Genomic DNA, 15,863 nt, shown 5'->3' with positions numbered 1-15,863 from the left:
TAAAGCGCCCGTTAACTCATCTAATCGAGGGTAAGTGACCGTGGTATGTCGGTCACGGAAAACAAATTGGTATACGTAGGTTTACCATATTTTATCGGTGGAAATACGGGAGATAGAGATCCTAAGTAAAGAATTGCTTATTGTTAGGTCGACGATATTTGCTTGAGAAAAATACGTGAAATTGGGATTCGAAATACGGGAAAATGTGGAACAATGTCAATTATCGCTAAATGATGCCAAAAGTAAACGAAATCGTTAACTCGTGCTAAAATCACTGAAAATTCGCCAATCGTGAGAAATAAAGTGCCACTTCAAATTAAAGTGAATTAAAAAAAACATGACAAATGTGTGAGATGAATATTCTTGTTTTTAGTCTCTTAATGAGGCTTTTTGAATCACGTGATATTTCCCTTTTTCTGGAGAGACATACATGGTAACCAATATGGCGACTTCCTGCGCAACTCATGAAAGACATAAATCAAAATTAAAGAAACGTAGAAATGAATTGGTTTTTTTTTCTACTTTTTGATGGGTGCTAGATATTTCGAAAATTTTCTTGAAGCTCAAGTTATCGATTTGCCTGCTTTTGCTTCAAAAAATGCTTGATTAAAGCTGCGGAATTTCTTCAGTGTAATTTATGGGCCCATAATTAATTTCAAAACATCCTAAACTATATAGATTGATGATATTGGATATTATAAAACAATACAGAAGTATTAATTCTCATTTTTGTGCTTGAGAAGATATAAATCAATGTTATTGCATGAATATCTAACTCAAAAGTAGGTCCGGATAATTATTTCATATTTAATTTTCTGTGCTTTATATTTCTAAGCGAACTCAATTTTTCTAAAATCGAGAATTCAGTTCAATTTTTAAAATTATTGATGAGGCGGAAAACCCTACTAAATTTCCACATTTCAACGGTAAATTCGGCAATTTTAACATTGATTTCCATGGGAAAAACATGCTGTGCTTGTCCTTCCAAGTGATACTGATGATCATAGGCGTACGCAGAATTTTCTCGAGGGGGAATTGAGATTTTTTTACCTTCTGAGGGAGTTTTACCTTTTTTCCCTTTGAGTACGCCAATGATGATGATGATTATGATGTCTATTCCAAAAGCCTCATTATCGTGATGTAATTTCTAAGCTGGAAAGATCATTTTAATCGTTGATTTGAAGAATAAAAAGTCAAGTTAACTTCGTTGAAAATATTTGAAAACTCAGGACATTTCTGCAAAAAAGTCGGGACCTTAGAGGAGAAATAAAATACTTTATTTCTCCTCGATGGTCGGGACAGCAAAAAAACAGAAATACGTGTAGTGAAACCTGACGTGAAGTTTTTTGTTTCTCTAATGCTTGTTATGTGTAGTGCTGCCATCTGCCACCAGTTTTTCTAACTATGAGTGAAGTGTTATGATTGAATGATTTATTGTTGTAGGACTGTCGCTCTCTGTGTCGAGACTTTTTAACGGGGAGATCGGCTTGCATTTGCGCCTTGAAGTTGGGAACCACAGAAAACCAACTTCAGCCGACCACCACTGTGGGGTTCGAACCCGGATCCTCGCAACGCGAGTCCGTCACTATAACCACTCGACCACTACAGCGGCAAAGACGCTTATAGTTTTATACTTTATTAAAATCAACTATTGAAATTATTTTTCGACGCATAAATTATATCACTATAATTACAACTATGAATAAGAATATTCACCTCACGTACGTCATGGTTTTTTTACTTTCTTGATAAAGTGATCCTCAAATATGTTCAAGAGATCCTGTATGATCTGTCCAGGGAATTTGTTAATGTTGATAAACATCCATGCCAGAGAGAATCAGGGTTCGAACCAACACTTCCACAGTAAAACGCTAGCTCCCAAACTACTCCACTGCAAGACGGCAAATACTAAACGTTGATTTAATTGTTTGCCCCTTCAAACGTTTTATTTCGTTATTTTACAATGTACTTCGTGGAATCCAGTTTTGTTCACTGCAATTCTCTCAGAGTAATGTTTGTTTCCTGCCATTGGTGTTTTTTAAGGGATTTCTGCAAAAGTTTTCCACTTTGCTTACATTCGTCGTCATTTATGGCGATGATTGGCGATGTTCCGTATTTTACCCGTATTTGAAATCCTGAGTTCCGGTATTTTTCTCGAAGAAATTTGTTAGCCTAAATGTGCAATAAAACTTAGTGACACGGTTTTTACAATCTACCAAAATTACGAGAATTCTTTGGATAGCAATTTACTTCAGCTTTGGGAGCTTACGTCAGTGGTGAAATAATTGACGTTATGTGTCTCATCAGGCCCCTAGCCAGAAATTTCATTCCAAGGGGGATCACTTTCATTTCGTGGGGAGGGACCAAAGTGATAGAATACTGGTTCCAAAAATTTTACGTCGCGGGGCACTTTTCAGAATTGTTATCATTGAGCACTAAATTTGACAACATTTACAGGTTGGTGCCATGTATAAAATACAGTAATTGTGATAAATCTGGTGATTGTGCATAATCGCCGGTTATTATGCACAATAATTTCATCCGTTTTGATCGGTGATTATGCATAGTAATCGATATAAATCCGGTGATTATGCGTAATTACAGATTTATGCCGTTTTGTTTACGGTAACGTATAAAAGGTATTCCACGAAAAACGTCCGAAAGCGATAAAATGTTGTCCGTATCCGATTTGAAATTCCAAAAAGAAATTACACGCTTAAATTCAGTTGTGATTTATTTTGACGAATGAATTTTAATTTGACGAAAATGTGACATTTTATATCGTCCATCCACAGATCCCTTGTCAAGAAAGCCAAAGGAAAAGTTTACAGAAAAAAATTAGGAAAAATTATATTAAATTGTAATCGTATAAATTGAATATTTTATACCGATCCTATAAACAGATCCCTCCTCCAGAGAGCCAGACGTTAAGGTATCCCGGGAAAATCGAAGAAAACTGTGTGAAAATTTAATTTGACGACATCGCCCCTCAAGGGATTCCTTCTCAAGAGAGTTAAAGGAAAACGTTTGAAATTGAAAACTGTGTGAAATTTTAATTTGACGACACCGCCTCTCAATGGATCCTTTTTCACGACAGAGAAAGGGAAGCGTTTCCGGGAAAAAATGACGAAAATTCTGCGAAATTTTAATTCGAAGCAATTGTAATATTTTATACCGCCCCTCAACAGATCCTTTTTCACGAGAGCGAAAGAGAAACGTTTCCGGGAAAAAATGACGAAAATTCTGCGAAATTTTAATTCGAAGAAATTGTAATATTTTATACCGCCCCTCAACAGATCCTTTTTCACGAGAGCGAAAGGGAAACGTTTCCGGGGAAGAATGACGAAAATTCTGCGAAATTTTAATTCGAAGAAATTGTAATATTTTATACCGCCCCTCAACAGATCTTTTTTCACGAGAGCGAAAGGGAAACGTTTCCGGGAAAAAATGACGAAAATTCTGCGAAATTTTAATTCGAAGCAATTGTAATATTTTATACCGCCCCTCAACAGATCCTTTTTCACGAGAGCGAAAGAGAAACGTTTCCGGGAAAAAATGACGAAAATTCTGCGAAATTTTAATTCGAAGAAATTGTAATATTTTATACCGCCCCTCAACAGATCCTTTTTCACGAGAGCGAAAGGGAAGCGTTTCCGGGAAAAAATGACGAAAATTCTGCGAAATTTTAATTCGAAGAAATTGTAATATTTTATACCGCCCCTCAACAGATCCTTTTTCACGAGAGCGAAAGAGAAACGTTTCCGGGAAAAAATGACGAAAATTCTGCGAAATTTTAATTCGAAGAAATTGTAATATTTTATACCGCCCCTCAACAGATCCTTTTTCACGAGAGCGAAAGGGAAACGTTTCCGGGAAAAAAAGAAAATTCTATGAAATTTTAATTTTATGTAATATTTTATACCGCCCCTAAAGAGATTTGTTGGAAGAAGATATTTCATACTTTGCCTGGATTGTGTTTAGGCATTCTATAGAATGACTAGTCATTCTATAGAATGCCTAGGCAAAGTATAGAATAAAACCGGTATTTCATACTTTGCCTGAAACGACCAGGCATTCTATACAATGCCTAGGCATTCTATAGAATGCCTGGATTTCATACTTTGCCGGTAACATATATATATATATATATGTAACTATTTCAAATTCACCCGAAAACCATGAATTACTGTCGGGTCTACTGGTGATACTGATAAAATGACTGTGCCGTCAGTATAACAATTCGAAAAGATGTATAGTCTATTACACTTTAGCCCTAAAAGCTTATCCCTCCCTCAATATTAAAAAATATATGTATTGAATAAAATTATGCCCATACACATCTGATTCAGCATCACCGACTTCATTTAAATGCAATTTATTTCCGGTAGACATGCCCCCTCACCTCTTCCACATCCTGGAGCAGAGCAACTAGACCAGGAATGTTGGCTAGTTCCCTGGCAAGACTTTTCACCTGCCCCTATACTGTGAATTTACACCATGAAAAACAAAAAAAAGTATTGGGAACCTTCAAATGCCCTGTCAGCCCCCACCTTTGTGGGGGGTCATGCTGGTAGATGCTGAACTTCAGGACTATTATTGGTAGGATCTACCAACTGCATTCAAAGGGGGAGGGCAGAACCTTGGAAACCTCTGATTCCTAGTACTACTTCTTCTATTCCTGATCTTTATGAAACTATTTTTTGGAATGTTGCCAATCATGCAAATAAAAACATATACATTCCACCCTCTTCTTATTTAAAAAAGACTTTGGCGCAAAAGAAAAAAAAAATTCTTCCTTCTAAGAATGCTAGTTTGGTGAATGTTAAGTGCCATCTTAATGCAATAGTTCATCCAAGCACGGCTCTGGGGGAGGGGGGGGGGTCTCAAGTGCATGGAGAGCTTTGTGTAATCAGATTTGAAAGTAAAGCATAGGCTAGTACATTTGACTCAGGAGTAGGACTGTGCCAGAGAAAGCGTTATTACATATAAATGTATTTCTACATAAAGTATTCATAAACAAGCTTTTCCAGATATGGTCCCACTCCTTAACCTGAACAATAGGTTAAACTTACAATAGATGATTGATACTGGATTGTGCCAGAAAATAAAAGGTAGACATACTTGCTTTAAGGTTCTAGAGCATCTCTTTATCTAGAAAGGAGGAGAGGGGAAGGCTCAAAGATATAGGCACAAATTTATTGAAAATATTGATTGGGAGGGGGGCTCTCAGACCCAATATTTACATAGTTAATGCATTACAAAGTTTACATGAGGATGATGGCAAGCATCTGGGAGACCCAGACCCATGAGAAGAATACAAATTTATGCTTATGGCCCATGGTGTTGTTGATGGCTCTGCGAATGCTAACTGTCTGTGGCCTCCTCCAAAAGAGGGAGGGGGAGGGCTGACAGGGATCCGGGCTGTGGGACTGGATTAATTTTTTTTCTAATTACAGCATTAGAAAATCATTATCAGTGGTCCATTAAATGTTCTTGCTTCAAGCCTTACTCCAGGATACAGGGACATTGTGTGTGTGTGTGTATGTATGATATATTAATTGCTTCATTGATTGTAGGTGGGGATGTAGGATATCCGTTGCCATTTTCTTGTATGATGAAAAATAGATACTCAATGGTAATTTTAACATGTTTCGCATGGTAGTTCAGAGTGATATACAAAACTGTGGTAGCTCAGCAGAAGGCGATCCTTTCTAATCTTGATGTCCGTAATCCTTTTGTATATATATATTTTAAACTTCTAGTCATTATTACACAAGCAAATACATTTCAATTAATTTCCCTATACAGTATTTTAACCATGAATTCTTCACATTTTCAGTTACACATTTCACTTGCTCACTGATTAGAAACCTTCAGGCGGTGGCGGAGGAACACTGAACATCAGCATTGAATCGGGAGAAGGACTTACCTGATCGTCCAAATTGAAGCTGGGAAGTCTTGGAGGCAGTTCAAAAGGCTTATCGGAGAAATCACAGATGATTGGTCTGTCGTCCATGGCAGTAACCTGGAAGATAGAAGGAAACAGGTGAGATGCCATATTTATTTAGACACATTCAAGCACAGTACTTATTTCTTACCCTCAATTTTTTTTAAAGAAAATACATATATATATTGCCACACTTTTGGCACAAAGTTTCTAATTCACATAATTATTCTCTAAAATCTGCAATCATTTATCAATCACATGGAAAGTTAAAGACTATTATGTTGGACATCAACACAGCATCAGATTTCTACATATTCCAATAGAGATCATTGATGCAAACATTTTGATATTATCAGAATGTTTAGCTATCTCTAATGGAATACACAGATATGACTTGCATACCTATTGAGACATTTCCAATTGCTGATTATAAAAACTTCCCAAAATTACACATGAAGCCGTTTATGAACTGTAATTTGTTTTTAAAAAAAATGTAGATTAAATGTCTAATTAATGTAGAAAAAATGTCTTAAATAGATTATTTATTTAGCTTACAAAATACCCTTTGCACAAATTCCAGAATTTATGTAGCCCTCAAATCAACACAATACATCTTCATACCCTAAACCAATTAGAATGACAATCAACAAAACTAGTAACAATAATTACTGATAACTGATGATTATATGCACTGTGTTTTTACTTATTCTCTGCATAGATTGAGGACGATAGGTTTGATATTAATCATGGTTATGCAACGTCATCTTGTAGATATTACTGACCCAGGATCAGATGCATCTACCGTTCCAGAAATTTTAAAACTGCATAAGTAATGAGAACTTGTGAGCATCACTATTATTCCTCATACGAAACAATAGTTCTCTATACATGCGTTCAAGTCTCACATAATTCTCTATATTAGTGTTCAAGTCTCTCGTGTCTGTAATATCGGAGAGTGTTGCAAAGAATGGTATACATCAAAACTTGGTGTAAGCTCACTATTGTGCATTCAATTGACTGATCCCATGAAAATTAACCACAGTGTAAACAAAATATTGTCTGTTTCTGGAAAAATTAAGGTATTTATGTTATATTAAGTATTTAAGTGAATTATGTAATAAAACAATTATTTTATGTTCGATCCGAGAAGAGGGAATTTTAATTCTACTTACTAAAGCCTGATGAAATATCAGCTCAGCTTTGATATCTTATGTCAGGGTGAATGAGTGAAGCCTGACCATTTTGTGAACTGGCCAGACTCGAGACGTTTGCTACAACATACAGGATGTCTCTAGTAAAAGTTGATGTGTTACTAGTCGTTTAAAAGTTTGTTTGCCCAGCAGAAAATTGTTAAATTTTTGGAACGTGTTCATTGAAGCTCCTTTAAAAGACGGATAATCGCATTGTAAATTTTTATTGCTGAATCAGTGTTTTTAAAAGAGTTCCAGCAATAAAACCCATTTTTGTAAACTTCATGTCATAATCTTTAGTAAAAAAAAACGAGAATGTTTCAGGTGGAATTGTTAAAACACCCTGTCACGTGAAATGATAGTGACATATAATATGCACTATAATTTGCGTAGAAAACACTGTCAAAACCTCACGTTTTTTTATGGGCAGTTAACGCTGTAGATAGCTCAGAACACATCACCTTTAATCATAGACACCATGTAATGTATGTACAACTATTTAATTATCTCTCTTCATCAGTTAATTTTCACCAATAATAATAATAATAATGTTCGAATATCTTTCAGGTTCGGAACATTCGAGTGCCACACATAAGAGAACAATCCATAAAATCCTGAGGATCTTCATAACTGTCACCACAAATGTTCCATTGAAATATTTCAGTGATTAAAAAATTTATCAAACGGAAGTAGATGTGATTCTCTCTCTCAAATGCTTGATATTCATTCTCGTCAAGTTTTTTGCCAATGATTTCAGGGGTGGATCAAATGGCGATATGTTGGAGTAAGTGATTGTGCAAGAATAATTAGTCACAACTACTCAACCGTACATGCATCACACATTTCTATACAGAATTTCTAACGAATCAGTACATGCTGGAATGTGTATGAGTGTATGTGTGAGCTTTAATGCATTTATGTTGTTAGAGTTGTACTTGTTTTGAGTTCTGCTGCCATCTGTCTTCCACATCTTGAAGCGAAGATTGTAAATGCTTGAATTTCCATGCTATGTAAGCATAAGTGATGATAGGTCTTCCTGCTTTTTTGCGGAGAGCTTTTTCAAATAGATAGGACACCAGTTCGCATTCCCACCTTGAAGTTCTAAAACCATAGAAAACTAACTTCACCGCCCTCAGCCAGAATGTAACCAGCTTTCCAAGGGGTCCCAAGAAAAACTATAAGTGCCTTCTCTGCCCTGGGGCCCCGTGCTACGACCGTACCCTAAAGATGTCTTGTCTTAATTGTGTATGAATTGATATCTGGATAATTAAAATCAAATGATGCATTTAAAAGCTCGGTATATGGCCTTTTTTTTGGCGGTAACTGGTTCCAGATCAATTTCTTCAGTTTAACAAAAGAACTAAGAAAGTATTTCACAGTTGCTTTTGGACTAGTGTTTGAAATTTTTTTTTTAGGATACAGCAGCAGCAACAGCTGCATTAATTGCTGGAAATTGATTTTGATGATTCAAAGTCTGTGGAATAATAACAACATAATGATGTTAATCTTATGAAGTAATGGGGTGAGGCTATATCAGAAAATAATGTTTAAGATATTGAACGTTCTTAGAAATGTTTGGAAGCATGGCATCTTTCAAGAAATCAATGACCATCCACACATGGCATTATGATTTCTGAAACATCACGCCATTTCTTTCAAGAATGTCATTTAATGCAGATACTAATTTAATTCCTTGAGTTTCGGGTGCTACCAACTTCAATGACAGTTTGAAAAAAGAGTTTTCTTACATCTACATGTGAATTATCTAATATATGCATATACAGAGACATGATATAAAAATTTATTTTCTTTTATTGAGCCCACAGCTGGAATGAATACAGCAGAAAACGTGCAATATACATCATATATAACATGCCAAATACCAATATTATATATTAAAAAATATAAAGATCTTTTTTTTTTTTTGCTTTCTCTGACAATCTAAATGCAATGTTGCTCAGTTTCACAAAGAATCACAATATGCAAATATCACAAAAGAAACAGCATCAGTTCTCGCAATGCTGCCTGCGCGGTCAGGAAGAACATTCAACAACCATAAAGTTATTACAACCACTATAATCATTGCCCGAAAATTGCAAAAGGGCTGTATTAACAGTTTCTCAGAGTAATATAGCATTACTTCGGGGAACGAATTTATACGCACACACACGCATAAAATACCAATTTTACTCATTAAAAAGGCTGTGATTTAATAAACGTTCCATCCACACAAAAAGTGAATGGTAATACTGCCGATCATTTTTATATTCTAAGCTATTAGAAGGGTCACATATAATACAGAATAAAAAATGAAAGAATAAATCTAACTGAAATGACGTTCATTTGTACACAGTGCTAATTTAATTACAGTAAAAACTCTTATCACTAAGAAAGAATACAGTTAAAGTCTTCTTAATATTTAACCTATGATGTCTATCTTTTATTAAAAACCTTTCGAAATGGAAAATCAACATGCGGCGATACGAGACAAAGCCCTCATATGGAAGACTGCTATTTGGCGTTTACATTAACAGTTTTCTTTGAAAACTCATTTGAATCAGCGACTATACTTTTAAGCTATGTTTACTATGTTCTATATTCTTTTTCAGACAATTCCAGTCCGATTCAACAATAAAATTAATATTACACTCTGGTAGGGCAACCTCTGGTTATCATTCAGCACGTCCATGTTGAAGAATAAATTTATCAAACGCAGTATATCGCAACAATTTTATGTACATGGCGAAGAATATAAGCTGTGACTTGCAGTTCTGAGCATAAATCGAACTCACATAAGCTGGTATTTTATAAGCCTCATGATCTGATTGAATAGCAACGCACAAGCTACATTCTCAATCAGATGACAATCACACAATAAAAAACTATGACTCACTGAAATTATTTGAAGATTTCTACGAAGATGGAACAAGTATATTATTATTATGAAACAAAAATGTGTGTAAAACTTCAATTGGTGAATGATAATATTACAGAGAAATACACTGCTTAGAAAAATTCAAAACATCAGAGGCTGGGTGTCATTCTTATAGTTCAATAGTTTTTCGGGCCACTTTGGTCAGGCCGTAAGAACATAAGTCATGGTCAAGAATTCAGAATATAATCAAACATTTCAGCCACAACTGCAGCCGGCACATTCAATCAACAGCAGAAAACACAAACATAGGAAACAATATTTCTTTATCTTGATTGGTATTTTCTCAAGCAATGCCACTTGAGAATTGCCAAATTTTCAAAAGCAATGCCACTTCTTTTTAGATCTTTAATCGCTGCTATCTGATAAAGATGTCTTACTAGAGTTTTGAAGACAAAACCTCAATTCTGTTCTGGATTTACAATAATGATATAGGAGAAAATTATCCTCAAATTATCGAGAAAAATGCAGACAGAGGAGTTTTAAGAAATGCAATTTCACCAGAAAAACTGAAAGAAACTTCAATGACATAATTTTGATGCTAGTTTTCTATTTGCAGACTAATACTTGATATTAGTAAACTGACCATGACTACAGTCTATCACTATTGCATAATTTACAACTGTTTTATCCCCTTTAAGAGATAAGTGAGCAGAGCTGGAGGTGTGTGCGCCTCATAGTTCTGTGTATCGAGAGTAGTGTGTGAACTTGAAGCTGCCATGTAAATTTCGAATTTTAAGTGAAGTATAATGATTGGATATTTGTACCATTGAATACTGTTTGCAGACTAGAGCTTCCAGAGACAAAAATGAACAAACAATTAGCATAGGGGAGGGGTGTGGAAGTGCTTCTGCACTAATCAACATTTATTCCCTGGTTTGCGCAGAACAAGAGATGGAAACATCAACTGGTCACTTGGATTCATTTTAAAGCCAATCTGAAATGGCTGATTGCATTTTTTCCAGCCTGACAAACCTTACTCTAGATGGCACTTTGTAAACTAAGTTCTTTTAGGAAAATATCCATATGTTTTCTCATAAAAAAAGTTAAAAAGATGATAAAAGAGTCAAGCAAAAAGAAAAAAACCAATACTGTGTAAACTAAAACAGAAAAAGCCGCTCTAAAATTTACTTTGGTAAATTTTCTATATGTCTAATCAGTCTTAAATTAACTATGGGCAGTGTTGTCCAAGAACTGACTGAGTTGCTAAATTTTAAACTTTCATGGATGACCAAAAACTATATTAAATAGCGATGGAAGAGTAAATCTTTAAAAGACAAACACGTTAGAGCTAATGAAACAGAACACCACCAGAAAATTATCATATTTTCTAAGAAAAAAATAAAAACAAACTGTTGCATAGCATCATTGCATACAATGTATAACGGAAAAAAACACAGTATTACATCTTTTTAACAGTCACATTAAATAAAAAAAAACAGAGCCAATAATATCGACGTGTGGTACAACATCTCATAAGCAACTGAAAATCAGTTACAATGGTTAACATTGAAATAGCATGCTCAATAAATAGGTTATTTCCCCCACATTCATATTTATTCAGGCAAAGGACGTGTGGGCAGCACATTTTTTCAGAGTTTATCATTAACAAGAGAAAAAGAATATTGATCAGGAATACAGCTCTTTATCAAGACATTCCATGCAATACGTTTAACATGATTTCATTGATAATAGAGCAAATTTCTCTCAGTACAGAATGTCACAACCAGGAAATTTCAGTACAGAAAGTCACAACCAGGAAATTTCAGTACAGAAAGTCACAACCAGGATATTTCAGTACAGAAAGTCACAACCAGGATATTTCAGTACAGAAAGTCACAACCAGGGAACCACCATGTGGCAACATGGGTGGTAAACGTTAAGAACTTTGATGGGCCTTCAGGCCATGATTTTTCACAAGCCCTTTATAGTACAAAAAAGTAAGACTGAGTATAGACTAAAGCCTACCCCCCAAAAAAAATCTTCAAAATGGATTAACAACCATAATTTCTCTTCAAAATTATCACTAAAATTTAATCTTAAACACTGAAACCAAAAAATAAACCATATATGGCAGTAAATGGAGTTACTAGTGTCTTTGTATGTGAGTAATCAAGGTGAAGAACAAGAAGATATTCTATCCATAAGCTTGAAACCAAAAGAAAGCTCACTCAGTATCCAAAGGCTTGGAGGACTTCAAACAAGATGAATCAGATAGTGATTGTTTGATCATTTTTGTCGCACCATGATCATTTTCTACACACGAGGGCTAATTCAACCCCCCACCCCCAGAACCTACAATTTATTGCCAATTCGGAATGGCAGCCTTTTTTTTTACACTCATCGAGAGGTCGGTGTGCTAACCCCTTAGTGTGGGATGACCTGCAGTAGCAATCTTTTTCTGTGGCCATGTCACCATTTCTGGTGTACCCCCATGGCAGAAAAGTTTCTGACAAGGACGAGCCAGATATCGAACTCGCAACACCACTAAATATCCTTTGATAATTTGAGCAAGTATTATCAATGTGGGTTACTGCACCCGATAGCGAATGTTATACTATATTGTGTACTGTAATATTGTCCTGCAGGCAAAATTACTCTAATTACAGCATAGAGCAGTAAAACACTGATTAGTTTTTGTACAAGTATTGACATCGCTGGGATCTGGAACAGATTACAGAGATTGATATACGGTCAGCCCCACTTAAACAGATATCAATGATTATTAGGTATAATATCCAATTGAGCAAAGAATCCAATTATGTGGAGAACAAATATATTGCAGTTTCATACCGTAGTATAGCTTTTATATTGACATAGATTTTATATATTAAAGCTATTGTATTATCCAAGCAGAATTGAATCAAATATTAGAGAGATTTTATGTTTAATATTATTCATAATAACATGATACCAACTGATACCAGTGCCAAAGGCAGATAGAATATATATTGTGATACGTAGCACAAAAACACCTATTCAAAAAAGGAAATTAGCCCGATGCTGAGAGAGAAAATAAACAGAAATGAAATTTTAAATTGAAATTATAATTATCATATTATAATTATATATTTTTATATTTTCAGGGTTTTAAAAACCTTTGGCAATTTCCTCTATTTTTGGCTACTTATGGCAAGGTTGATCGATGCATTTTTCGCTTTTCAGCATAAAAACCCCTTGCAATATAGAAATTAGTTGACAATGTCGAAATTAGATTTTCCTCTTATATTTTCTGATAAAGAAGCTTCCGTTTTTCGGAAATCTTTTTCATTTTCATCATTCTAATGCTTGATACCAGAGCTTGAGAAATTTCGAGCGATTTCAATTTGAGTTTTTTTTATTATTATAGCATTCAAAACTTTGTCTGTTTCACAAACAGAAATTCTTTCTTTATGCGAGATTTTTTTTCCAGTTTTACACATTGCACGACGGCATGGCATTTGTGCAGATTTCTTGATTTTTTTCTTATGTTTGAAAAATTAGCGCCCTCTATGGGCTAAACAAAGAACAAGAATAAAATCAATAATTAAATGTACTGATAACTTTGACATTGTAGGACACCAATTCTGGATTTTCCATGAATTTTAACTGTTCACATATTTTACTTAATTTCTGAATGTTATACTATATTGTGTACTGTAATATTGTCCTGCAGGCATTTGTGCAGATTTTGTGCATGGCATTTGTGCAGATTTCTTGATTTTTTTCTTATGTTTGAAAAATTAGCGCCCTCTATGGGCTAAACAAAGAACAAGAATAAAATCAATAATTAAATGTACTGATAACTTTGACATTGTAGGACACCAATTCTGGATTTTCCATGAATTTTAACTGTTCACATATTTTACTTAATTTCTGAATGTTATACTATATTGTGTACTGTAATATTGTCCTGCAGGCAAAATTATGTTATATTATTCAATAAATATATTATGTACATACATCATAGTGGTTGATATGTATTTGCAGTTGTCATGTCAGTTTCAATATTCAATTACGCACGGAAAAGTTTTAAAAATTATCATATTAAACGAGGAACTATGACATTGTCTCTATGGGAGAAATTTTCATTTCAGAGGATTTTATCAGTATGAACGGCGTACCAGATTATCCATTACCCGATTAAGTGGGGTCGACTGTGTGTGTGTATATATATCACTGTATTTATTAACCTGGACATATAAGAGAATCTAGGAATTTTAAGTCCTAATACATTTCTACTATCAAAGAACACAAAGTGACAGCTGAAACTGCAGTTTATAAAGGGACACTACAATGCTATAATACAGTGAAACCTGTGTGATATGAACGAGACTCTCTCCCCTGAAGTAGAGTGTGTCTCCAAGCTGTGATATAGGTTTCTAGGAATAGTAGGCTTCTTATAAAGGTCCAAGCAAAAATCAAAGCACTAATTATATAAATAGGATTATCTTTTAATTCCGTTCAAGACAGATTTCACTTTATGTAGTACATAACTGGGGAATACTTTGCATCAGTAAACTTCACAATTACAAAGCTGCCAACTTTGGAGAATGAGAATAAGGGAGGTTTCTGTGCTGATCCAAATTCCGTACAAAAATAAATACAAAAAGGATTTTTGAAAAATAATGCAGGAATTTTTCATTAAAAAAAATAAAATTTTGTACAGATTTTTCATTGAAAAAAGTCTGTAGGGATTTTTAAAAATAAAACTAGTGATTTTTTCCCTTTGCAAAAACGTGACCTAATGTTTGCCATTGCCAATCAGGACAAAGTTGAGAATTATCGTCAACCAATAGGATCTGTCATTACTACTCTAAAATCAAATTTAAAAAATATCCATCAGGCCCAAAATGGGACATACAGACTCAACGAACAGATGGTCAAAACAAATGTGGGTCATCCCACCAATATAAGATGTTAAACGGTGGAATAAACTTTGAATGTTTTGCAAATTTTGTCCCCCCCCCCTACCAAAAATGAAATACTGAAATTTTTTGATTTGATGTAAAGGCGACAATACACATTACACTTGTGACATCATTTCAGGGACTAAAAACGAAAGATGCCACAGTTTTTTTTTTCTGGAAAAATTCTTTGGGAACATTTTTTTCCCCTCAAAAGTAGGGATTTTTTAGAATCATAGTCAAAATTTGAGAGATCTGGAAATTCCCGGAGACTCGGCAGCTATGCACATTAAAGTGCCATCAGGCTATCAGCATTATTGTCAGCGTTTAAGTAGGCTTATATTTCTGTGACATCTATCATAAGTTGCAAAAAGACATTTTATTGCCTTTTTGGAGTCAGGCACAGATAAAATGAACAAAATGATAAAGCTAAACAAAATATGAATTCCAATACGATTTCAGAAAACTGCTTCATCTGATTTTGAAATGACCAATATAACTTGACATGCAAGAAAGCTGCTATGTCAAGCTTTCGAAAAATGATACATGAGCAAGATGCTGAGCAAAAAAGGCGGTTCCCAAGCTAATGAGAACATTGTCAGAAGTGAAGGAATAACCCTCACTAAAAAATCCAATAGAAACATTTACAACCAAAATGCAGTAAAGTTGAAACCAATAATATCTTCTCGCCAAAAATCTAACTACAATAAATGCCATTTCAAAACATTCAATAACGGACTCGATAAAGAGTAGATGAGACTCATAGACATAGAAGAAATACACAATTGGAAAAAAAAAACTAATATGATGTATACTAATAAAGAATAATTTTTTTTTTTTTACATGGGGACAATCGAGCAAGCATAAAAAAATGACTAAATTTTAGAAACTCTCTGACTTCACGAGAG

At 34.6% G+C, this 15,863-nt stretch overlaps 1 protein-coding gene and 1 long non-coding RNA gene across 8 annotated transcripts in view; one reads left to right on the top strand and one right to left on the bottom strand.

Annotated features, from left to right (window-relative positions):
* The window catches only part of LOC149063818 (uncharacterized), a 51,078-nt gene extending 42,664 nt beyond the window's left edge, over positions 1–8,414 (top strand). The window contains exons 4-5 of one of the 2 annotated variants that reach the window (XR_016196093.1): positions 5,840–6,046; positions 7,705–8,414. This is a non-coding gene — a long non-coding RNA (uncharacterized LOC149063818). The remainder of the gene's footprint in view (positions 1–5,839; positions 6,047–7,704) is intronic. The other variant, XR_016196094.1, reaches the window with a different exon arrangement.
* LOC149063817 (multiple PDZ domain protein-like) overlaps positions 1–15,863 on the bottom strand; it is a 689,010-nt gene that overhangs the window by 181,334 nt on the left and 491,813 nt on the right. For all 6 annotated transcript variants that reach the window (XR_016196092.1, XM_089255618.1, XM_089255619.1 and 3 more), the window contains exon 17: positions 5,930–6,025. Coding sequence is in view for 5 of the 6 variants with exons in the window: in XM_089255618.1 (XP_089111744.1) it covers positions 5,930–6,025 (96 nt within the window). In the remaining variant the exon portion in view is untranslated. The remainder of the gene's footprint in view (positions 1–5,929; positions 6,026–15,863) is intronic.

This window comes from Pholcus phalangioides, unplaced genomic scaffold (assembly GCF_987345545.1).
Source record: "Pholcus phalangioides strain wild (caught in Gottingen) unplaced genomic scaffold, Ppha-v1.0 ptg000043l_1, whole genome shotgun sequence".
Lineage (NCBI taxonomy): Eukaryota > Metazoa > Arthropoda > Arachnida > Araneae > Pholcidae > Pholcus > Pholcus phalangioides.
The sequence above is the reverse complement of the archived record's forward strand: the minus strand, read 5'-3'. Positions and strand labels throughout refer to the sequence as shown.